This window comes from Euprymna scolopes, chromosome 31, assembly GCF_053919585.1.
Source record: "Euprymna scolopes isolate OS-2025 chromosome 31, ASM5391958v1, whole genome shotgun sequence".
NCBI lineage: Eukaryota > Metazoa > Mollusca > Cephalopoda > Sepiida > Sepiolidae > Euprymna > Euprymna scolopes.
The window spans coordinates 14,484,183-14,510,350 of record NC_136512.1 but is presented as its reverse complement, the minus strand read 5'-3'; the positions used below and the strand labels follow the sequence as shown (position 1 = coordinate 14,510,350).

At 32.8% G+C, this 26,168-nt stretch overlaps 1 protein-coding gene across 1 annotated transcript in view; it reads left to right on the top strand.

The window, feature by feature from the left end:
• LOC145255638 (pre-mRNA-processing factor 19-like) overlaps window positions 1–26,168 on the top strand; it is a 54,516-nt gene that overhangs the window by 8,980 nt on the left and 19,368 nt on the right. Inside the window, exons 3-13 of the mRNA XM_080114169.1 lie at window positions 634–710; window positions 3,473–3,530; window positions 5,745–5,828; window positions 8,342–8,415; window positions 11,516–11,596; window positions 13,420–13,461; window positions 14,672–14,746; window positions 17,337–17,412; window positions 20,796–20,905; window positions 22,729–22,884; window positions 25,399–25,468. Coding sequence (XP_079970295.1) covers window positions 634–710; window positions 3,473–3,530; window positions 5,745–5,828; window positions 8,342–8,415; window positions 11,516–11,596; window positions 13,420–13,461; window positions 14,672–14,746; window positions 17,337–17,412; window positions 20,796–20,905; window positions 22,729–22,884; window positions 25,399–25,468 — 903 coding nt within the window. The remainder of the gene's footprint in view (window positions 1–633; window positions 711–3,472; window positions 3,531–5,744; window positions 5,829–8,341; window positions 8,416–11,515; window positions 11,597–13,419; window positions 13,462–14,671; window positions 14,747–17,336; window positions 17,413–20,795; window positions 20,906–22,728; window positions 22,885–25,398; window positions 25,469–26,168) is intronic.

Sequence of the window (26,168 nt, the reverse complement as noted above, 5' to 3'; positions counted from 1 at the left end):
ATGCTTCTTATCCATGAAATTCTTTATTTGGCCAATCAACTCTTGTGTTCTGACTTCCTTCCTTCTCTCACACCTCTCATTATCCCTACCTTCCTTGAATCTCTTATGCTACTCAAAAAAACTGATGCTTGATTCATGCAAGATGGTCCTGAAGCATTCCATACATTTCTGTGGAATTTTTTCAAAGTTTTAAACATAATTTTATTGTATATCATTCTTCTGAAATGTCCTCATGTCCAGATTGAATTTTCAAAATGTACTAGTTGTGACAATCAGGCTTTAGTAGGATGTATTCCAATTCCTGCTGTAGCTGTTCATTTGAACTTGAAATCATAAAAATTGGTCAGTAATCTCATATTGAATTTTCCAAAATTTACGACAATTTTAAATGTTTATACAAAAAAGTCTGGAACCTTATTCTAAAAATCTTGTATTTTTAGTATCACCTGAACTGAGGATTGAACCTTCGACCTCCAGAAAATGTCACTTCTAAGTGAATTTTTACCTAGTACTTGATCCGTTACACCATGGATCAAGATGAGAACTGAATAATCCAAGTAAATTCAATTTTAATGTTTTTTTGTCTTTAAATTTCAATAAGTTAAAAAAAATATTTTTTGTTTGTTTTTGTAGCCTCACCTTTGATCAAACCTCGTCCGCCGTCGGCCACAAGTATTCCAGCCATCCTAAAATCACTGCAAGATGAATGGGTATTTACTTTCCATTATTCAATTTAATATTTAATATATATCTAATGAATATTATCCTTCACTCTATAATAAATAGCAATGTGTATATGTCTTTTTTTACAAGAAACTCACCACTTATCAAGGCCTGGAAGCCACTCGGGAATAAGGGTTATTGTGTGTACAGTAATCAATGGGATAATATTGTAGTAATCGCTAGTAATGGAGATCTTAGAAAGTGTCATAAGGGGGCAGTATTATAACATTTATGCTGATGACATCACCCTCTATTCTGGTATGGTTTCTACCCCACCTTTCTCGGATCAGTTGAAATATGCAGTTGATCTAGAAGTTGATTTGGTTTCAGTTATGGATTGGAGTAAGAAATGGCTTGTTTCGTTTAATCCTATTAAGACTCGGCTATTGTCTTTCAATTGTAAGCGTGTCTCTTTTCTTCCTGAGATTATTATGGATGGCTTTGCTCTTGATGAGAAATCAACTCTAAAACTTCTTGGTCTTTCTTTCTCATCAAATCTTTCTTGAAGTCCATATATTAAATCCACTGCTATTTCTGCCTTCTCTTTCGCTCTAGACACTTCCTCACCCCTAAGGCTATTCTCTATCTCTACAAATCTACTATCAGACCAAGTACTGTTGTCATCTTTGAGCTGTTGAATCTGTGTCCCATTTGAAGGTTCTTGATGAATTGCAGAAAAATATCTGTAATTTGATTGGCTACATCCTTTCTTTTCCACTACAACTTCTCTTTCACAGATGTGATGTTGCTAGTCTCAAAGTGGTCAGTTTAGGATGAAGGAGTTAATGTTTTTAGCCAATTTTTCGATATTTGTTATCTGAAAGGGTGAGCTTCAAAACAATACCGATCTCGTGAAAATCCGTCGCCTCTGTGGAAAGTTTTAGATAGACATACAAACATACATACATACGTTTAAACAGATAGGTGAGATTTATATTATAGACTAGCAGGGGGTACCCGGCATTGCCCAGGTGTTTGGAGGTGTAAAAGAAAATAAAAGTTTTAGTAGGAAGGTAGGATTGAACCCCCAAGCCTTGACACGAAGGTGGAAACGAAAGGGGAAAAAAGCCGGACACCTAACCATCGCGGCCACGAAGGAAAGGAACTGATAAGGGCGTTAAGTGAATGTTTATTGAGCGAAATAAACAGGTGCGAGGAAGTGGCGGGGTGTCTGACCTGGTTTTGCGCTGCAAGCCAGATCATTCGCTTTTCGAAGCTGCGAGCTTGTAAAAATCGGGCAAATTAAATACACATGTGACCCCTGTTCGTAACTCTTAGATATTATCATTTAGACGTGATATAAAAAGTTTCAAGAAGTGAGCCGACTGATTGCTTCTCGGAAAAAAACCTTAAGCAGACATACACAGAAAGCAAACATATATACACACACACACACACACACACACACATTTTCGCTTTTATATATATATATATATAGAAGATAAGAAATCAGCAAGCGTTAATGAAAATACGGGGTGAGTCATGGGAAACGGATGTTTTTAGAATGCTCCTTGCTCTCCTTGAGTAAGGGATATGGAATGAGAAAGGTAGTCTTTAAACCTACTTAAGATAATTATTCGCAGAGTTTTGTTTTGCTTAAAAACATCCATTTCCTGTGACTCCTCCTGTATAATATTTATGTATATTCTACAATCGGGCAACGCCGGGCAGGCTGCTAGTATTAATAAAGGTGAATCAGCATTGCTTATTCCACTGTTATATATCTTAATTTTCTTCAGTTTGTGTCTATCCCTTACACCTCTGCATTGTATTGACTTCTAAAACTTTTAATTTCCTTTATATATTTATTTGAACTTTGAATGCCATCCACCTTAGGTCAGTTTAGCTGGCTCTTTCCAATGTGTTTATCGCATCTTGAACGAAGACAAACCAAGCCTGGCAATACATTGCAAATATTGAGATGGGCAATGGCTTGTCTTGATTCAACCAATAAAAACTGTACTTATTCTGAGTTCTGCATCCTCCTTCACAACATGAGCAACATTTTGAGTCAGTTATCACCCTACTGCTTCCTACCCCTCAGTGGAACCAGCTTGATAGTTTGTGTGATGAATTTACCGAATAGAGTACCTATTTCTCAAGAGTCTTTTAATCCCTCGAGGTCATGTGGGCACTGTATTATTTCATGCAGCATGTCTTGGGCAAGAATAGAACAATCTTGTCGTGTCCACTCGTCTTTAGAACACATACAGCACCTGGTCTTACTAAATCCCATCCATAGCCCTGGGGCATCAACCATCTACAACTTTTTGTAGATGTTACGTAGCGAGGAGTTCTTTTTACAGGGTGAGGGTGCTGGTCCCATGCCCAACCTTCCCAGAAGGTACATACAGCCCTGACCTTCCCAAATGGTCACCCATCTGGTACTGGCCAGGCTCAATGTTACTTCGGTGATCTGGCGAGAACCGGTGTGTCAACGTGACTGTGCCGTACCAGTCTTACCAAATGGTCACCCATTTTAGTACTGGCCAGGCTTGGCGTCTCTTGCACATATATATATATATATATATATATATATATATATATATATATATATATATATATATATATATATATATACACACACACACACACACTATGATTTGACATATCATTTCTAGTTAGATTACTAAACGAGTATTTATTTGAAGTATTCCTAATTTGCATGTGTGTGTATTTTAAAATTGTTCTGATTATATTTTTCTGTGAATTTTAAAATCTTTTTTTTTTTCTTCTTTTTCTTTCGTAGGATGCCGTGATGCTACACAGTTTCACGTTAAGACAACAACTGCAAACAGCCAGACAAGGTTTGTGGTTATTTTTGCATGTAAAGCTTTTGTTGCTGGTTCTCTACTTTTTAACAAAATTCCACTTTATTTTTATTTATTTGTTTATTATTTTTTTTCTTAATCCATAAAATTACTAGATCTTCCAATAAATGTAATTTTTGGACTTTTAAGTTGAAATTCACCCCCCCCCCTTCCTCTCCCCTCGCACATTTTTTTTTAAAGAAAAACAAAAACTGGTTTATTTTTATTTATTTATTTATTTTATTTTTTTTATTTTTATTTTTTTTTATCTTAATCCATAAAATTACTAGATCTTCCAATAAATGTAATTTTTGGACTTTTAGGTTGAAATTCACCCCCCCCCCTTCCTCTCCCCTCGCACATTTTTTTTTAAAGAAAAACAAAAACTGGTTTATTTTTATTTATTTATTTATTTTATTTTTTTATTTTTATTTTTTTCTTAATCCATAAAATTACTAGATCTTCCAATAAATGTAATTTTTTCACTTTTCGGTATTTATTTGCTTCCCCACGAAAGCAAATGTGACACAAGGTCGTTTTTAATGTTGGGGGAAAAACCAGTTCCCCTAAAAGGGGGAACTCTGGTTGTGACCAAAAATAATAATTGTCCCAGTATAGAGGGTTTCCCCTTCATTGACCGGGACAAATTACCTTAAGTGCAGCATCTGCAGAACAGATACTACTTTTAGGTTGAAATTCACTCCCTCTCTCCCCCTCCGCACGTTTTTTTTTTTTTTTTTTTTTAAGAAAAAAAACTGATTTCTGCCAAATTGCTACAGCTTTACCTGCATATTTTTTTCATGACTATTTAGTTAGATTTTATTTTTCTTTCATTTGCTTTTTCTCTCTTCTTCCATCCTGTATTTCTTTCCTTTTCTATCTTATAAAAGTTTTCTCTGAAAACTTGTTAAAGCTTTTAGCAGAATTTCACTTCATTTTTATTTATTTATTTATTTATTTTTCTTAATCCAGAAAATCACTAGAGCTTCCCATCAGTGTAAATTTTTTGCTTTTAGGTTGAAATCTGCCCCCCCCTTTTTTCACCCCCTTTTCCTCTTAGCGTTATAAGTTCAAGCCTGCTTGCCTGCTTCTTTTTTTTTTTTTTTTTTTTTTTTCGCTCGCACAGATACTTGCTGCTATTTTCATTTTTTTTAGGAGGTTTTGAACTATTTAAAAAAAAATTTTTTTTAAGCGCCATTGATCAATACACTTCCCATAAAACCTCTCCACACCAGAGCAACACCGAGTACCCCCGCTGGTCTATTATATAAAACAAAGTCGTCTGTGTGTGCATGTTTGTATGCCCGCTAAAAACTTTAGTCATCCACATCATATAGGCACAAACGCAACATCGTTAGAAAGAGCAATCTCTTTGACATATAATAGCGGAAAATTGGAAAAAATAATCAATTATTTCATGTAGAAATATCATTTTGTTTGAAGGAGACGTCAGATAAAAACCTTACTTTTGACGTGCTTGTAAAACATGCATGCGCGAACCTTTGTTACATTCTTTCATTTTAAATAGCTAAATTTGCGACATTATAACATCTGTGTCCACGTGGGCCCATCGATAACACGTTCGCTTACAAACTTAAGTTTGCCTGGCACTCATAATTTTATTTTCGGTTTCACTTCTCGCTGATAGTACCTTAGTCTTTTTTTTTACAACCAAGCAATGTCAGGCATCCTCTTCTAGTTATAAAATAAGTTTTTAATGAAAATTTTTTATTTGAATTTATATAATAATAATAAATGTTTATGAAAGTATAAAAATCTAAAATTAATAAAATTAAATTATTGAAATCAAAATATCAAATAATTTCTAAGTGGGAGAGAAAAAAAGTGAACAAATTGGTTTGCCTTGTCATCACTTCTGATAGCGCTCCGCCAGAAGTTAGGAAGTATGTTAGCTATTAGTGTATGTGTATGTTAGTTTTTTTTTTTTTATACTTTTAAATTTGTTACTAATTTTACATGACAATTGAGTAGATAACATTGCTTTTAGTTGAAATTCAATGTTTCGATTTTATTATTCCAATCAAATATTTTTTTTTTATGTTAAATGTTTATCGTGTATTAAGATTATATTTAAATTAATCTCCCAGTTGTTCTCATTTAACTTCAACCGCATAACAGTGGTCATCAGGTAGTCTTGGACCTAAAATAAAACACTGATTTACATATATATTTTTTTCTCGTTTTCTGCAGAATTGTCGCATGCTCTCTATCAACATGACGCTGCTTGTCGTGTAATTGCCCGTCTCACAAAGGAAGTAACTGCTGCTCGTGAAGGTAAGTCATTTAATTTTGGTCGATGCGTATCTGCTGCAGCTTTGTTTTATACTCCAATGATTAGAAAACGTCATGAGGAGAAAATAATATCATTGGAACCATTAAGAGACTTTGTTCCATTATTATGAAAAACTGGAATCGGTTTTACTCAAAAAAAATTGATTTCTAAAGTATATATATATATATATATATATATATATAAACATACAACCCAACAAGCAAAAAGCATTTGGAAACCATGTATAAGATGCACATTTTTTAATTAATTTCTAATGATGACATCTTCAGAGAGCAACAGTTTCACAACAGGATTGGGGAGATTACTTTTATTTATTTTTATTTTTATTATTTTTAATAATTAGTGTGGGTCCTTTCCTCCTGTCAAATTTTTAAAAAATATTTATATGGTTTGAAAAAACAAAAAAATAAGTTTTCTAAATGTATAACTTGGGTGCATTTTTATCCTTTGCATTAGTTAAATGTCCGTTTGTTTACAGTGTGCGTAGGCCAATTGGAAGAAACCGGTGTAGACTTGAATTTGTCACTTTGTTCCATTATTATGAAAAACTGGAATCGGTTCTACTAAAAAAAAATTAATTTCTAAAGTATATATATATATATATATAAACATACAACCCAACAAGCAAAAAGCATTTGGAAACCATGTATAAGATGCACATTTTTTTAAATTAATTTCTAATGATGACATGTCCATCTTCAGAGAGCGACAGTTTCACAACAGGATTGGGGAGATTACCTTTATTTATTTTTATTTTTTTGTTTATTTATTTTTAATAATTAGTGTGGGTCCTTTCCTCCTGGTGTTCCTATTTACTTTCATCCCCACAAGGGCAGAGTTAGGCACAAGGTCTGTTTTTAGTGCGGGGAAAACCCAGTTCCCTAAAATGGCGCACTCTGGTTAGGAACAAAAATACAAATTGCCTCAGTTATGAAGGATTTCACCTCCACTGACAGAAAAGGTGAAATCTAGCATCAGAACAGATACTACACTTTGTTCCTGGCTAAACCTGGTGTTTATCAAGGTGTCTGTCCAATGTTATTTAAACAATGTAGAAATTAATAAGTTGTATCCTTGCAGGCCAAATAAATTATTGAATATTTGAAGATATAAAGAACTGGAAGCATAAAATCTTTTTTTTTTTTTTTTTTTTTTTTCATAAATTACTGGATGCAGCATGAAATAACCCGAAAAATTTTATATATCGTAAAACAAAACAACTCAACCATATATAAGATAAAAGTCAAGATTTAAAAAAAAATTATTTCAAATAAAAAAAATTATCAAATTTGAACAATTTTTTTTTTTTATTAAAAAAAAATATTTGAAAGACATGTTACCGTTTTTTTTTTTTTTTTTTTAATCATACTTTCAAAAGAAATTTTTTTCAAATTTTAATAAATAGATATATTATTAGTCGTGGTAAATACACATTGCCCGGGATCTATTATTCAACTTTTTTGTAAATATTTCTGTGTCTACCCTCTTCCCCCCATCAACATCATCATCATCCTCCACCAACAACAACCAAAGATTCTAGTGTAATAAATAGATATATTATTAGTTGTGGTAAAACACACATCGGCCAAGATCCATTGTTCAGCTTTTTGTAAATATTTAAGTCCTCAAAATACCACTGTTTTGTTCGGAAATGAATATACCTTCAAATGAATTAGTAAATAATAACATACATTATATATTTTAAAAGTTTTAAGCAAATAAAGTGATAAAAATATGAACATCATAAAACAGCATTTTCGGTAAGGTTATTTTTGGAGGAAAAAATCGTTTTTATTGACTTTCGATGCAAAACTGTTTTGTAGTGTTAGTAGCAGCAGCAGCAATAGCACGGCTGTAAATAACAGATGTTTTTTTTTTCTTTTGTTGTTGATTTTTATCCCAGAACGATTTTTTTCAAATAATTGAAAATATGAATATAAAATATGTTCTTACATGTTTAGTTAGTTTAATTAGACCTATTCGGTTTTCTGAATACATAATTATTAAAGCAATCCCAACCAGTCCGGCATAATTAACTTTGTCCAACTTGCAATTTCTTGCATATTTCTAGTCAAATTTAAAAAAAATATTTATATGGTTTGAAAAAACAAGAAAATAAGCTTTCTAAATGTATAACTTGGGTGCATTTTTATCCGTTGCATTAGTTAAATGTCCGTTTTTTTTTACAGTGTGCGTAGGCCAACTGGAAGAAACCGGTGTAGACTTGAATTTGCCACTTTTATATTGCCTTACTTCTGGGTTCCTTGAAACCTAATTAATCTGTTTATTACAAATAACATGGTGCAAATAATAACAAATGAAAATTGGTTTGTCAGGAGCAATGCTTGATTTGTCATCTTAAATGCTATTTAAGACTAACTTTTAAATTTTGGTCAACATAATTTTATATATTAGAAGCAAAAGAAGAAATGTGATTTGCCATGATTGCCTTCATTGTTTGTTAATTTCATTTTTTTTTTTTTTTTCTTTTTAGCTTTGGCTACTCTTAAACCCCAAGCGGGTATTACTGCTGTTCCAGCCGCTTATGCAGCTCCGACACCTCAACCTGTAAGTAATCCCTCTTACATTTTTTTTGTAGGGAAGAGGTGGGGCGGGAGTCATTGTTTTTATGTTTGGAAATTTTTGATATGTAGTATATTACCACTTGTGACCAAGGTAAGGGTCTATCAGGTATATGTGTATGAAATGTGAAGCCTGTGGATATATATATATATATATATATATATATATATATATATATATATATATATTTAAGAAAAATTCATCTAAAAGCAGCAAAACTGAAGCTGATTGCCAGAAATATATATATACAAATGTAGGCAAATTTGGACATATTTTATTGGTTTGAAAATATAGATTCTTTTTACCAATTTTAACCATAGAATAGTATTATGATCTTCAAAAAGCCTGCAAATGTTCATGTAGTTTCGTCCCATAGAACAAGATATGAGAATTTCAATATTCAATATGGCTACCAGTATAGATATATCCATACATAGATATACCACCTTTTTTTTTTTTTTTTTTTTTTTTTTTGGCAGTTTTATGAGTTCCAAATCTCAGCAACTATTGATCAGAATTTAGCAAATGAAGGCTCGTTGGAAAGGCAATGAGCTGAATTGTGTTGTGAGCTATTTATCCTTAAGGTTGCACATTAAGGGGATCATCCATCATTCAAAGCCTATTTTTTGGCACTTTTTTACAGCCATAAAATGTTTCAATCATAGTCATTTGTTTTCCTAGTTTTGCATATGAATTACAAAATATCTGATATTTCTCCAAAACCTGTGGCCTTGATTGAGAAAAGACTAAAACTTGCTGCTATGGTTTCAAATGATCTGAAATAATAGCAAGAGCAGACTTGATTCCAAATATTTCTCATATGTTACATCTCCTCTCTTTGAATTCATACAAAAAGTAATTTTCACAATGCATAAGGATTATTTGATGCTGGAGATATTCATGATCGTACCTTATTTCCAAAAAAAAGGAGATATGTAACACATGAAAAATATTTGAAATTAAGTCTCTCCCTTTGCTGTTATTTCAGATCATTTGAAACCATATCAGCAAGTTTTAGTCTCTTCTCCATCAAGGCTAGAGGTTTTGGAGAAATATATATAATCAGAAATAGATGTTTTGGAATTATCTAAAGTATAATATAAAATAAAATATTCTAAATTATCTTAGAAACGATTGTAGGCCAATTATTTGTTGTTTGAATTCTTGGAACTGATATAATTTTATGTCTCAATTTAATTTATATAGTGTTTCATGTTTGCACAAACATTAACGCAGGAAGTAACAATTCCTACTGATCTGGAAATTCAAATCCAGTTACAAAGTAAACTTGGACTCCATTTGTTAAGACGTTACCTCCGAAAATTAATGAAAATTTAAGCACCTATTGATGCTAAATACCAGCACAAGCAGTCAAGAGGGTTCAAGCAAACCGAAGTCACAAACAAAGCATAACCCTTTATTAAAAACATTCCAAAATCTCTGCAACTTAAAAAAAGGCTACATCAAGAATGACAAAATATATCCATACATAATTGTATTGATTTTATTTGCCACTTGTTAGAATAATCCTAATTAAAAAGTTACTAAGAATTCAAAGTGTCTGAACAAAAGAAAGTATTGTTTTGTCTGCATGCGTGTGGACTATGAGTAAGTTTGTGAATCTGCGTGTATAAGCTGTTGCTATGTTTAGTTGTTCATGACAGTGTCTTGTGTTGTTTGCCAAAATGCCTGTAGCCAAGTGTTCATGTCTAGATTTAGTTTGCCTGTAAGAAGTGTGTGACTGACATAGGTTCATGTAGCAATTTGAGTCTCTTATGCTGATTGCTTTGTGATGGCATTCACTCAGGGTAAATTGAACTGACTCCAAGTGAATGCGATGCATCATGAGTCAAGGCGGTCAATCTCAGCATACTTCAGCCATTTACAATTCCATCGTCACACACTGAAGACGCAAGAACTGGTTATAGCTTCCAAGTCAGCCTTGACCGCTATAAGCTATATCCTCAGTTGACCGCCACTCTTACTGCACCACCCTGGCAGTACTATTGCCTTGTGAATCAGGTCAGTTGGTGGACTACGAAGAGTGTGTTCAAACCATCAGAGCTTTCTGATAAGAAGCACTTCCTCAAATCTAGAAAGCTGACATCGTATGTGAGTTGTGGCGTTCGGGATATCGTCGGAGTTATGAATCCTAAGTCAGTTACGGAATCTACTTTTGTATAAGCAGCATCACCTTAAGAGGTCTCTAATTACTTGTAGCTTGCTGATTGAAACATGCTCATGAATGTGTAGTGACATATAAATGCTTATGTAAAACAAATAATAAGTATATTTTATCTTACTTTGGTATTGAGCACTCTTGCACAAACCTAGTTAAAATACATTGTTTTTTTTTTTTACCTCTGAAAAATATTAACCTGGAATATCTTTATATACATCGTGTGTGAATTGTGGCGTTCAGGATATCGTTGGAGATACGAATCCCAAGAATGCACCAAAGACTTCCAGCCTTTGAATGTCAGCTATTTGCAGGGACCAGGTTTCATACCCATAGAAAATGATAACTTATACCTTTCCTGTTCAGATTTATTATTGATTTTTGGATGTGTTCTTCTCAAATGAATGTCCATGAAAATTTTCTTGGAAAATAAATATTAAAAACAAATATTTTTATGTTTTTAAACGTTTCTCTAAACCAGTGCTTTTCAGCCATCTTGCTGGAACGGAACCCCATGGAATTCCACTCCTATGCAATAATTTAGTTGTTTTATGAGAAAACGGCATTTAAATGAAAATACTCTTAAAATTTTTAGCGTGATTTTTTTGTTGGCTGTATAATAAGAATATATAAAAGCCAACCTAATATTGGCAAGAGAAATTAATTTTTCAAATGTAACGAGTTTAATTATGTAAATTGTTTAAAATATGCATATAATAATAAAATGGCTTTTCAAAATTGAATTTAACATTCTGTTTATTTGTTTCTTGTTCTGATTTAGAAATTGTGGAACCCTGGGCTGTACTGACAGAACCACAGTTGAAAAGCACTGCTCTAAACATTTATTGAAATATATGAATAAGAATTTTATTTATTTATTTTATCTTTTTACTTTTTTTCCTTTAGGCTTACGCTGCCGAAGCTGGACCAGAGGCTGCTCAACAGCCGATGGAAGAGGCAGGAATGAGTGAAGAAGTATTGCAGAAGGTAAGAATTTCTGTTGTTTCAAAGAATTTATATGCAATTTATTTATTCTTTAAATCTTACTAAAGATTATTGGTAAAATAGAAAATATCCACTTGCTCATTATCAGCATATCTGAAATCTGAATTTGCAAACCAGTGTTAATCCCTCGCCCCCACAGAAAAAATTCCATATTAGGCGCTTGTGCATCTATGTTACCATGCGGTTGTTTTAATAGTATTTTCAAGTTAAATTTTTACAATACTTTTTTTTTTAAATTGTTAGGTGAAAGTACAGAATAGTTACAAAACACCCCTTCTCTCCCAGAATGGTAATAATGGCCTTCGAAATGTTTTTACTTCTGTATGGTAACATAGATGTACAAGCCCCTGATATTATTATATATATATATATATATATATATATATAGTAGAACCCTGGAATACAGCATTAATATGTTCTGATGTTGGGATCATAAGGTGAAATCACCGTATGACTGGGCCTAAACAAAATTTTATATAGTATATATTAAAAATTAAGAACAAAATACAGTACAGTATATAATACACACACACATATATATATATATATATAATATCAAATAACATTATAAATAACACCGTAAAGCAGGGCAAATACCGTAACTAGGGGTCGGAAAGACATTGTATTCCACATTGCAACCTGATAAAACCATATCCTAGGGCCATTGTATCCCGGGGTTCTACTGTGTGTATATATATATATATATATATATATACAGTAGAACCCCGGGATACCAAATTTCAAGTCTGTGGATCAAAAATTTGTCGAGTACCAAATTTCAAGTCTGTGAATCAAAAATTTGTCGAGTATGTATGTATATATATATATATATATATATATATATATATATATATACTCGACAAATTTTTGATCCACAGACTTGAAATTTGGTATCTAGGATATTCAGATATGTGCAAAATTTAAAAATTGTTACTTGAGTCATCGAACTTTTATCTGTTTGTTAACTGTTTTGCGTTTATGTTAAGAAATAGTAGGTTCGAAACCATTTTGTAACGGTCGTGTTAAGCTGGTCTAATGGTTATCATATTTGACCAACTGTTTTTAGGTTTTGGTTTAAATCTCAGCTCAATATTTTTTGTTTATTTTGGAGGGGGGAGTTGTTTAGAAAAAACATAATACTGGCATGCACATGTCTCAGTTTATGTCTTTGGATTATTGTAAAGAAGTTGGTGGGGGGGGGGGGATGGGCACAACTCTCCCATTTGCAAGTGTGAATATTTCAGATTTGCATTTGACCCTATTGTCATTATACAGCAATTAACCTTTATTCTGTCGACCATAGAATTTAGTTTTAAATTTAAATTTCTTTTTTTTAATCTAAATTTATCATAGCTTGTAGACTACATAAATAATTTTTGCAGTTTACGTGGAAGCAATATACATGAACTATTGAAATCGAGTTAGCTTAGTGCAAATATGATAAAAATCAAATTTCTACACTATTTAAAAAATTATGTTCTATTTGAAGAACACTGTACGAAAAAGGTTAAATCTGGACAGTATAAGGAGATGAGTGCAAAACAGGTGACTTTGTTGGTTTGGTCACATTGAAAGAGTGGATGAGAGATCTTGGGTTAGTAGATGTCGTACAGTTAAGGTAGTAGATTCAGTTCACAGGGGGAAGGCTAAGGAAGACATGAGAGAAATTTATGAAAATGCATTTAAAGGAAAGATCATTATCCTCTCTACTAAGGAAATTAATACCATGAAAATTCAGATTCAATAGAAACAGCGTCATTTTGTTTGTTTTCGCCCATTTATATTTGTTTATTTTTTGTTTTTAGCTCCAAGACAAGGCAACATTGTTGACAGCCGAGAGAAAGAAGGTAAGTCAGCATTTATTTACCAAGGGACGTTCAATAAGTAATGCCCCTAACCCACTTTTTTTTTCTTTTTTTGCAAAGGAATCCCCACTTATCAAGGCCCGGAGGCCACTCGAGGATAAGGGTTAATGGGTATACATTAGTCAATGTGATTATAGCATAGCAAACATAAGTAGGGGAAATTTTGTAAATTGGATTACTTAGTAGGGACGGTTCATTCAGAACTTGTTTACATTGGACTTGAAGACAATCAGATTGTAGTCAGCTGGAAAGCAAGCAAACAGAAGAGAGTTCCACAGGTGTGCAGTTCTAAAAAAGAAGCTTTGTTCGTGGGATCTACAATTTAGGTTTACTTGCATACAAGTAGCTGAAGTAAACCACATTAGGCGACAAGTATGAAGTATTTCAAGAATGTTACAGTCTTGATTGTTTTGGAAGCACAAATGTGTTATGATCTGTCTGGCAGTTGAGAGTGAGTTTAACCTTTGAAAGTTTTCTCTTATATAAAAGCGAAAGTGTGTGTGTGTGTGTGCATTTTTTTTTTTTTTTTTTTTTAGTGACTTTTATGTTAGGAAATTTGCAAAATGTGATTTCATTTCTCCATGGCGTGATGTTTGACCTAGAAAACCACACGTTGACGTTCGTTTAACCACCTGCTTTTTTAAACGTTTAATTTCACCCATTCTCACTTCTCTGTCCGCTTAGCGTCGCGGTAACATGTCACACTTTTTTTCCACCTAAGCCTCAAGGCTTCAGGTTCGAGCTTACCTCCCTACCAAAACTTTTTTTTTTCTTTTACACCTACAAACACCCGGGCAATACCAGGCACTCCCGCTAGTTCATAATAAAATCTGGCAGCTGTCGCAAGCCAGCTCTATGACACATCATCTTATCCAATGCAGATTTGAACTTTTGACTAAAGGCACTGATTGACTTTTTTAAGTCATTTCAAATAAGGCTGACAGTAGCAATATCATACCACATAGTGCAACACTGATTTGCCAACATCCTTGGATCCATCACCTTGCCTGATTAACTATTTTGTTGGATCATCTTTTAATTTGTGGGAGTTAGGCGGAGAGGCTTAACCCTATGTAAATATTAATGTTGTACAAATCTATTTATATCTCATTTTTGTTTTTAAAGATTTATTTTTTTATATATTTAATATTTATCGTTTTCTTTATTGTTTCATTTTTTTTTTTATTTCCAGAGAGGCAAAACAGTACCTGAAGGCCTTGCTAGTTCTGATGATATTCGTGTTTACCGACAACTTGCTTCACACACGGTAAGCTTACATGAAACTGATTCATTGTATTTATTTGTTTTGGCAAATCTGCCTTTTTTTTTTTTTTTTTTTTCTGTCTTCTCAATATCCAATAGTTAACAAAAATGGAGTCTTAATTTTTTTTAACCACTATTTCTGAATTTATTCAATCAAAAAGTGTGGGAGAGGGTGATCAAAAGAACCTTATTGGGAACCATGGGATGAAGTATTTCACACAAACTGATTTGTATTTAATAACGTTTTATGCAATTTCTGTTTTAAGGGGAGATCAACAAGAATAATGACATCATCAGGATGACTGTACTGGCACAGTGGTGCCCCTCCTTTCAGAGATATCGTTCTTGGTCTAGTGATGGCTCCTGCTTTCTATAACTGATTATTACGGGAGTTGCAATGTTTTCATTGCTCTGACGTCAGATGGCATTGATGTTTAATTTTGATGTCAGACGCTCTGTCCAGTTCTCCTATTTTGCCTTAAGCTATAACCACATCTAAATTTTCTCGGCTGTTCGGATTTCTGTTACCAGTTTGTTTGTTTTACACTACATGAACCCGAATCGACATCTCAGTAGATAAAAGAAACCCTTCTCAATGAAACCTCGAGCTTCCACTCCAATATGGTACAACTTCACATCTCTGCATCTTTCAATTAGATTTTCGTACCGTTTGTCTTTTCTTTCCTCAGCAGCCTTGACGTTGTCTTCCCAACTTACAGACTTACGGTCAACTCCATCAACACTGCCGTCTTCTTATCTTTGCTCCACATATCTGGACATTGAGCTGTTGTTACCAATGAATTGCATTTAATTTAAAAAAAAATTTTTTTTTTAATGAATGTTTTCATTTTCAAAATTTGATTTAAATGTTTTGTTTTTTTTTATTTATATTTAAAAATTTACCAATAATGCTGTCAGAATCCATACATATGATTTAAATGTTTTTTTGTTTTTTTATTTATATATAAAAATTTACCAATAATGCTGTCAGAAGCCATACGTATGAGAAACATTCCAAAAGCAATGAATATTACTTTTTATTCTGGCTGAACTGATCATAGATGATTTTAAATTGCATTGTTATAATGATTGAACTTATGCAATCATGACCGGAAAGTTTTTGATACACTTCCATAGCAGAGATTGCTTTCTTTGAGTCTCACACCATCAATATCTGCAACAGAGAAATGAAACTTTCAGGTGATGAACGGAACAATGCAATTTGCAATCCCCTTTGATCTATTTCAGTAGAGTAAAAAAAAAAAGATAGGAACGTCCGTAGTATTGTTTGCATGAGGTAGAGTATAATCTCATTTATAAAACTCACTATGTCTGTCTGCTTCTGGCACATCCATGACAGGGATTGTTTTTTTTTTTTTTTGTTTTTGTTTTTTAGAGTCTCACATTGTCAATATCTGCAATAGAGAGATGAAACTTTCAGCTAATGAATGCATAAGTTCAGTCATCACAACAATGCAATTTGCAATCCATTTTGATTCATTGAAGCAGAAAATAAAAAATAGAACACTCCTCATATTTCCCAAATTTCCGATTTTTCTTTTGGGTATTTTTTTTTTAATTTTCAGGGGAGGGGGAGGCATATTTCAGATTTGCTTAGGTCACCAATTAATCAAGATGTCTTATACACCAATTTCTTGAGTAAAGCTTTCAAATTTAGTCATTCTTTTTAGAATCAAAATCATCTAATGGATTTAGATCAAAATTAGAATAAGGATTCTAGACACAAAGTTCAGTATAATTACTAAAAATTAGTATGAAGATAGAAAAAGGTTTAGTAGCATTATCTCTTGATTTTAATCTTTGTAAGGTGACATAAAAATGGTACAAAATTATTTTGTTTCAGGATTAATTTTATCCGATGTGAGATGTAGATTATTCAATTTTTTTTTTTATTTTCTTCTAGTTGGGGATGGGGCATCCTACTGGATGCCAAACATTCACCTCACTATCTCATACAATCAAACTGAGAGATCTTTTTAAAATTCTAATTGTCCCTTTCAGTGCAATTGTTTGTATCTCTCTTGCACTTGGTTCATCAGATATATTGGCCAGGTAGATATTGAAAAAAAATTTTCATGGGTCCACTTGCTCTTGTAATTACTAGAATGCTAGAAATCTTCCCAAGATTCCAGTTTCTTTTCGTGTTGTACATAAGACCTTGGTATTTTGTTATCTTTTCCCTCAGCTCTGTTTAATCCCGCATCATTGGGGACACTAACTTCTACTAAGGTTGCTTCTTTCTCCTTATTCTATATCACTATCAGGTTTAATAGCTCCATGTTCTAGGTACGTAGCTGTGAAAATTGCATGTATGCATAAATATATGTAATTATATATATTTTATAGGTGAAATAGTTATCCAGACATGTTTCACTGTCACTATGGCTAATTAGTGTGGCTAACTATGGCATGATTGAGTATATGCATGTATATAAGTATATATATATATATATATATATATATGTGTGTGTGTGCGTGTGTATATTATCTGTTAACTAGTTTCTTAAATTAAAAGATCATTTAACTAAGTCAAAATGAAGACAGTAAAATATTATCTTTTTCTTTTTTTACAGGGTCTTCACAGTGCCAGTGTCCCTGGTATTTTGTCGCTTGATATTTGTCTACGAGACACCTCTAAGATTGTAACAGGTAAGTCATTGTCATGATAATTTTCTCCATCGCATGCACAACTATCTTGTTGGTGATGATGCGTTTTCTGTGGTGATGCTCGGAAAACATAAATAAACATTTTACAGAGTGGAACGATAAATTTGTCACCCTAAAGAAAATAACATTACAGTTTTATTTTAAAACTTTTATTGAAAAAGATCAATTCAGGTAACTTAATTATGTAGTAGAGCTGACATTTATTCAACGTAGCTGCCTTTAGCCTCAATCACCACCTTGATACAGGTCTGGAACTAGGAGCATGCCTTTTCTACAAGTACCGGCGGGAGCTCGGCAATCAGACGGGCTTTGGTGTTGTGGGAGGTCATGTTGGTGATGTTCTCAACATATGACCAAGTGAAGTAGTCCACCGGGTTCCAGTCGGGGAATGAGAGCGGCGGCAGTGAGAAAAGGATCCAAAGTCGTAACACTCCTTCTGAAGCTAAGCCTGGGTCTCTTTGGATTTGAGGTTGGCACCGAGTCCTGCTGCCACACTCAGGACCTGCCAGTGGTCACGTGATTGCACCAGGGGATCATCACCTTCTTCAGCACATCTAGCTACACTTTGGTGTTGACTTTCAAGCCGACTTCGAAAATGTGAGGTGACATGATGTGGCTCTCAAATGAAACCACACCAAAGATCATAACTGTGGCTCGAAATTTTATTTTTGTCACCCTGGGCATGTCCCTGTTATTCGTGTCTATCCAGCGATGTATTTTGAGGGTGCTGGCAATGGTCCTGTTTTCATAACTTAGATCGATAGAGAGCATGAGTTGTACAGCGACGCATCTCCAATCTTGCTCGTTGAACATTGTGTAACTTTCACACATGAGAGAAGGCTCCTATCGCTCTTGGGATTTGTACACAACTGGCCAACTAGTAGATGGTCTGCGAACAAAAAAGAAAAACGATTTTCATCAAACAGAAATGGAATCATGTTGTCTTTTCTAGGGTGGCAATTTTATCTTTCCACCCTCTAATTCTCGTACAGGAAGTTTGTCTAATTCAAACGTCTAACGAACAGCATGATTAACCAAAATAAAACAGATTAAAATTACGAGAACAAAAATGTATGTTAACAATCATTAACGAAATGGAGATTATGAATTGCCAGATAAACACATGGGAACTTGGACATGTAACAAACAAATAATTTCTAATTTCTGTGTAATTGCTCAATTGTTTGAAAGCCAAGCACATATGTCGATGGCATGATTTTCCGAAATATTACAATACGGATCCTCCACACAAGTAAGAACACAATACACACACATACACACACATATATTATTGAATGAAAGATGATGAATAAAAGCAGCTTTGAAATGCCATGGCCTAAAGAGGTTTTTTATTAATTTCCCCCTGAATTTTTCCTCATTATTTTGACGATATAATAAAGTTTATATATCACTTTTATTTCTCATCTTTCTTTTAATATTTTTTGCTCCTCTTAATAGTGTTGAGCCTTTCTTATCTTGATAAGTTTTGTTAAAGATTTTCTCTTTGATAACATAATGGTATTTTATATGTATTGTAAAAGGTTAAAAATATCCAAAAGTAAAAACCATTGAATTAAACAAGGTTGCTAATAGTGCTCAATAAAAAGAGCAAGATATTATTTTATTCAATTTAGGTAACTAAAATTACTATTAGTCATGACAATAAATTTACAGTAGGAAAATCATGCCTTGACTAAGACCAGAGGCTGTTTTAGTCACCTGATCAAGTCTTTTTAGACCGAAACAATAGATTTATTTTCACGACTAATAGTAATTTTTTTTTTTTTTTTTTACCAAAATTGGATCACACACATATTTTGTATTAGTAAAGGTGTGTCTGCATAGCTTATTCCATCATATTTGAATTTTCTTCAGATTGTGTCTGTTACACTTCTGCATTTTATTGTCTTCTATAAATTTAGATTTTCTTTGTATACACACTAAACAATGCTTCAAGCAAACTACATTAATGTCTTAATAAATATAGATTTAAATGACTGACGCACCGACAGACATCCATAAACGGGTCTAAAATAAAAAATTTTTTAAAATGAGGACAGAGAACTCATGGAGATTGTTTAGAATTTTAGCTGGCGCTAAGTTTGTCTTCCCCTCTTTAGTTAGATTGATCATTTCCATTCTAAAGTTTTTTTTGTTAAGTTTTGATAGAAAACAACTTTATAATTTAAAGCCAGTCTAAATATCAGTAGGAGCTTGCCGATTCTAAATATCACATTCGCTATATATATGTTGAAGATTTCCCAGCATAGATTTATGACAATCAAGACTTTTACAGTTATAGGTAGATCTAATCAGCTATAATTGGTTTCCATCTTACATAGTCTACTAAGAATCAGTAATGACAATAGTAGTATAGGCAGAATATAATACATACGTTTGAAAGTCAAACACATGTCTGACAAAGGGAGATTTCCTCGAAATATTACAATATTTCAATACAGATCCTCCTATCATGTTTATGCAAGTAAGAACACAATAAATATATATATATATATATATATATATATATATATATATATGCACCCATATCTTATTCCATCATATTTTAATTTGCTTCTGTTTGTGTCTATCAGTTTATACAAAATAAATAATGCTTCAAGCAAACTACAATAACCTTTTATGTAACCTTTTACTTTGATCATGGATGCAAGTTATTCATTTTTATATGTTTACTAGCAGGCTGCCCAGCGTTGCTCGGTTGTAAAATATGCTTAAATATGATATTTTAATTTATGTAGATCTCATATTTATTATTTATAGAGTCGATTCTCTGTTGATTATTATGTTTTACTCAATATATAGTAATGATTTCAAAAGTAAAAAAAAATGATTTGGGTGCCTTCAACTAGAATCAAAACCAAAACACTTATCGCTCCAGTTTTATTTGTTACCATTAGAGCTATCATCAGATGGTTAAGAAATTATTAATATTAAACAGACTTTAACATATGAATGTATATTTGCACATGCATACAAGAGCACATTAAGTCAACTAATATGTTAAAATTTTGACCCTTTAGCAGCTCTTTTTACCGGCTTTTACATATATATGAAAACGATTTACAAAAAAATGCAATTATCTGACCCACCTCGCACTGCTCTGCAACCTTGCATCTCTGATGCGATGCACTTTGAACAAAAACGGAGACAGACAGACACACAAACATAGAGAGTTATATACAGATTTTTTTTTTTTTTTTTTTTTTTTTTTTTTTTACTTTCTGGCATGACCGTATTGTATTACAGCATTAAACTAACTTTCTCTGCAAAAGTGGTTTACGGTTGCCCATAAAATAGATTAACCAAGCCTAATATTCACTTGTTTTTCGTTTCTTAATTTCCAGGTGGTAACGATAAAAATGCTGTGGTCTTTAACAAAGACACTGAACAAGTAATGGCCATTCTCAAGGGGCACACCAAGAAGGTTACCAGTGTCATCTACCATCCAGAAGAGGTGAATATATTAAATTTTTTAGTTGCGTTTTCTTGGGGCTTATCCTCCTGGTGGCCATTATGTTTTCTCTTTGTAACAGAATAGTATGGTTAGTTGGCATTATCCAGTGTTTGAATAACAAAATAGAGGAGTTTAAAAGTTTGTTTTTTTTAATTGCTCCAAACAAGGCATGAAGCCACTTGATGTAAAGAGCTTAGGGGAAAAAAGAAAAATACGACTTCATAGTCAAAAACTGATCAAAAATAAGTGTTAAATGATTATATTCTGACTTGGAAAACATCAATTTTTCCCCCTTTGTCAAGAAGCAGAAGTTATGAGGATGCCAAAAATCAATCCAAGCTCCATTGTAACATTTAAAAAAATTCTATTTTAGTTTAAGTTTCAGGCCAAAGGTCGATGAAAAAAAATTATCCCCAACAGCACCTAAATTTGCATAACTGTATTATTCTTGTATCTGAAGGGTTCCAGTTTTAAGCGTCACTGCTTCCCTACAGTGAGCACATGCCAACCGTGGCCGCTTATTTCTATGTGTCTCCACACTGTTACCTCATTAAAATTTTAATGTTTCAGATATTATCAATTTCTTTCCATGTTATTATTTATAATTATTCATAAACAAAATATATCTGTATTATTATTCTGTAACTAGCGGGGGTACCCAGCGTTGCCCGGGTGTTTGGAGGTTTGTGTGTGTGTGTGGGGGGGTTAGTTCAAAACAAAATGGGCAAAGTAATAATCCTGTTCAAATATGATAAAATAAAACAAAAATAAAAATGATGTTTAACTTCTTTAAAAAAAGAAAAAAAGTTTTGGTAGGTAGGTAGGATCAAACTTGAAGCCTTGAGATGAAGGTGAAAAAAAAAAGTGCGAAAAAAAACCTGACACGTTACGCGCTAGGCCAGCAAAAGAGAATAACTGAAAAGTGTTTCAATTTAAGGATTAAAAACAATTGCAAGGTGTGTGGATTTAATGAGGTCAAATATCACGCCATAGACTGAATGAAATTCCGCACTTAATTTTTACTGCACGGCAGTTTTTTTGAAGTTTGTTTGCCCAACTTTGGCTGCGAGGTAGTTTTTCTGGTTTTGTTTCCCCAAGATGTTGGGGGGGGGGCAGCTCCCCATTTAAAAGGGAGTGTCCAATTAAATAGCAATTGTCTGATATAAGGGGTTTCCCCCACATTGATCAGAAGCTGATTGCTTTCTGGATGTTCCCAGGACGAGAACGGGAACCGCTCCCATTTCAATTTAGTTTCACTTTATTTATACGAAAAAGCCGAACCAACACGAGAGGGACCGAAATAGGAAGAATTTTGTAAAAGTTGACATAAATAAATCATCTAGACGTGACGCGCGTTCACAAATCCTAGATATTATTATCTAGGGTATATATAAACAGTTTGAAGAAATAGAATTAGATTTTAATATATATAGATAATAGCAAGATCTGCAGCTGATATAAAATAAAAATTGTTCTTACTTTGAAATTTTAAAATAAAAATTATGTCATTTAAAAAAAAATTTTCTCTCTTTGTACACGTTTTACTTTTCTTAAATTTTGAAAATACTTTTGTATCATTTTTTTAATACATTTTATATCCTTTATTCTTGTTTAAAAAAATTTATTTGCTTGATCTTTTTTTTTTTTTTGATAAATTTTATCTTATTTTTTTTTAATTATTATTTGCTAAATTTTGTACCCTTTATTTTTGTTTTCCATATTTTAAAGATGTTTATTTGCTTAATTTTTTGCTAAATTTTATATCTTTTTGTTTCAGATTATTATTTGCTAAATTTTATATCACTTTTATTTGTTTGTGTTAGGAACTTGTGTTCACTGCTTCTCCTGACAGTAGCATCCGTGTCTGGGGTATTCAGACGGCTCAATGTACTCAAGTGATCCGTGCTCATGAGGCTCCAGTCACTGGTCTCAGTCTCCACGCCACGGGTGATTACCTCCTCAGCAGTTCCACAGACACGGTATGTCGCTTTCCAATTTGTCCAGTTTATTAATGTAGCAATATTAAAACTTATATAATACATGAACCTCAAAATGTGTACAATGCCTGACCACACGCATGTTGCAAGGAGTTTCTCTCTCTTTCTCTCTCTCTCTCTATATATATATATATATATATATATGTATAATAATGCCAATATTGTCCTACTTCATATCTAGTCATTTATTTTTTATCTCTTTTCCATTTGAACTCTACATTATAAAAATAAAACCTCATATGCCTCTCTACGCAAGAACATTTAATTCCATAGATTGGATTTTACTCCCGCTCTTCAATACAAGATTTGTCTACATGAGCTGTTCATCACTTCTCCAACCCCGGATATTTTTTTAAAAAGATCATAAAGGATATTTTACTGAAATTTTCTTTCAAAAAACTTTTTTCTCTCGACTGTTTTCAAAAATTGAGCTCGCCAGCAAAAATAGATATTTATCTATACTTATCTATTGATAATATTTTTTTCCCCCTCTGAGAATAGTGTATCTTTGAAATTCCATGGAATAAGAAACCTTTTATCTTTATTTTGTATTTCTTGTTTTGAAAATTCAATTCTACAATATCTTGACATTTTCTACTTATATATATATATAACTGTTACTAATATTGTAATGTCTGCTTGTTATTATTGGTTCCGTTATTTAATTTTGTACTACTACTAATTAGGAAGCGATTGTCATTCAACGTTTACTGAAATCTCTTCCTCCCCACTTTTTTCTCTTTGTAATATTTACTTCATCCCATAAGGTTTTTCCTTTTCCCTCCATATGTGGTCGGCTATCTCTGACTTTTCACTTTCTTATTACAACTTTCTGATGTTCTCCTGACCTTAGTCTCACATTCGCATATTTTTCTAATATTTTCATGAAATAAAATTAATGTATTACATGCTAAATTCTATACTAGGTCTATTTTTGCTTTCATTTATAATTTAATTGGGGGGAGGGGTGTAGTAGCGGTCACCATAAATGAAAATGACACCCTCTTCTTCTAAAAAAAAAAAAAAAAAAAAAATAGAAAAAAAACTTTCCTTCTGCGGATGGGACTCTTGGCAAATTTTAACCATAGAATAGTATTATAATCTTCAAAAAACCTGCAAATTTTCATGTAGTTTTGTCCCATAGAACCAAAGATATGTGCATTTCAATATTCAATTTGTCTACAAGTATAAATATATCCACATACACACACCCACATACATATATATATATATATATATATATATATATACTATAATTATTTAATACCTACAGACACTAGTGTTTTATCCTTTCGAGAATCATCAGTGCAGGGTGTCACGATTAACACCAGTCGATAGACTCAAACCCGGAAACAGAAGCCATCTTTGGCTTCATTAGTAAGGACCTAATCCATTCGGCTACCATTAACTGCAAGAAATATTGTTGAAATTTAAACATTTATTCTTTAAATATTTTTTAACGGCTGTCAGAGTGATCTAATCATTATATGATGATCTGTGCATAAGAGCTAAATTGACCGACTTTTTATCCCCAAAACCTCTGGCCTTGATAGAGAAACTAAAACTTGTTACTATGCTTTCAAATGATCTGAAATAACATCAAGGTGAGACTTGATTTTCAAATATTTCTCGTGTGTTATATCTTCTCTCTTTTGGAAATAATGTACATTTATGAATATCTCCAGCATTAAATAATCCTTATACACTGTGAAATTTACTTTATATATAAAAATCAAAGCAGGGAGATATAACATATGAGAAATATTTGAAATCAAGTCTCCGTTTGCTGTTATTTCAGATCATTTGAAACCATAGCAGCAAGTTTTAGTCTCCCCTCCATCAAGGCCAGAGGTTTGGGGGAATATCAGATATTTTGTAATTCATGTGCAAAATATGGGAAAAAAAATGAATATGATTAAAACATTTTCTGGCTGTAAAAAAAGTACCAAAAATAGGCTATGGATGATGGATGATCCCGTTAATGTGCAAAATATCTCATGTTATAGCTCCCCTCTTTGGTTTTCATACATACTTCATCCTGCCAATATCAAGCGCAAAAAAGATTGGGCTCGTGAGATGGAGAAACCTATGATATTTTGGACTAATGTCATTTTCTTTGAGTCACGATTTGCATGATTTCCCAACAGTGGAAAGGTATGAATATGGAGACTCTCTCAGCAAGAGTTTGACTTAACAAGATTGCAGCCAACAGGGATTTCTCAGTTATGGTACGGGGTACAATTGGGAGTAATGGCAAGAAATTCTTCAATATGATATTTGTAAACTGATCAATGCTATGTCTAAAAGGGTGCTAGCATTAAAAACAGCAAAGAGAACGTCAATCAAGTATTAAATTTGTGCTCATTTTATTTTTGATTTTGTTTATATTGAAATAAACTGTTTCTATGGGTGTCTATTCTTTTCTGTCATGTCTGTGTGTGTGTGTGATCTCGGATTTTAATTTTATTGCTTTCATATATTTTATCTTGTTTGTAGCACTGGGCATTTTCTGATATTCGCTCTGGCAAAGTCCTTACTAAAGTCACAGATACTTCTGCTCCTCACGGTAAATATCTTTTTGTATTTATTTTATTTATTTAATCAATTTTTTAATTATTTTATTCACTCCAAATCAGATATATTGGGGTAATCTGGTAGGAACCAGATTTAATAGATCAGCAAAAATGACTTCAATTAGATTTGATATCATTTTGTTCCTTAGTTATGTTGTGTATATAAATTGGAGATAATTGTTGCTAAATTTAAATCTTTGTCCGGGAGTCGTTCCAAAAGTAAAGTTTCTTAAATTGAAGAGCTATGCAGACTGGAATGGTAAAAATTAAATGATTGATCTTTTGTTCTCCAGAATTTTTCTTTTTTCTGCATAGTTATTATCATTCTCAGTGCACTTTTGCCAGGAATTCAATGACTCATCTCTGCTTCTGATGCACGTCCATAACACAAGGTTGCTTTCTTAAAAGTCTTACACCGTCAATATTTGCAACAAAGAGGTTAAATTTTCAGGTCATGAATGCATAAGTTCAGTCATCTTATGCAACCCCCTTCCAGTCCTTTTAGACAGAATAAAAAAAAAATAAAATATATTGCTTTTGGAACGTCCCTTGTATTAATAAACCTATCAAACAAAATGTGTCTTTGTATATGTTTTTCGCTTAACATTAATTGGTTCTCGTCTAAAATTCAACTGGTGCTACCAGATCAGGCTGTCTGAAGATATTGGCTTGCTGAGACAAAATGCACCTAAC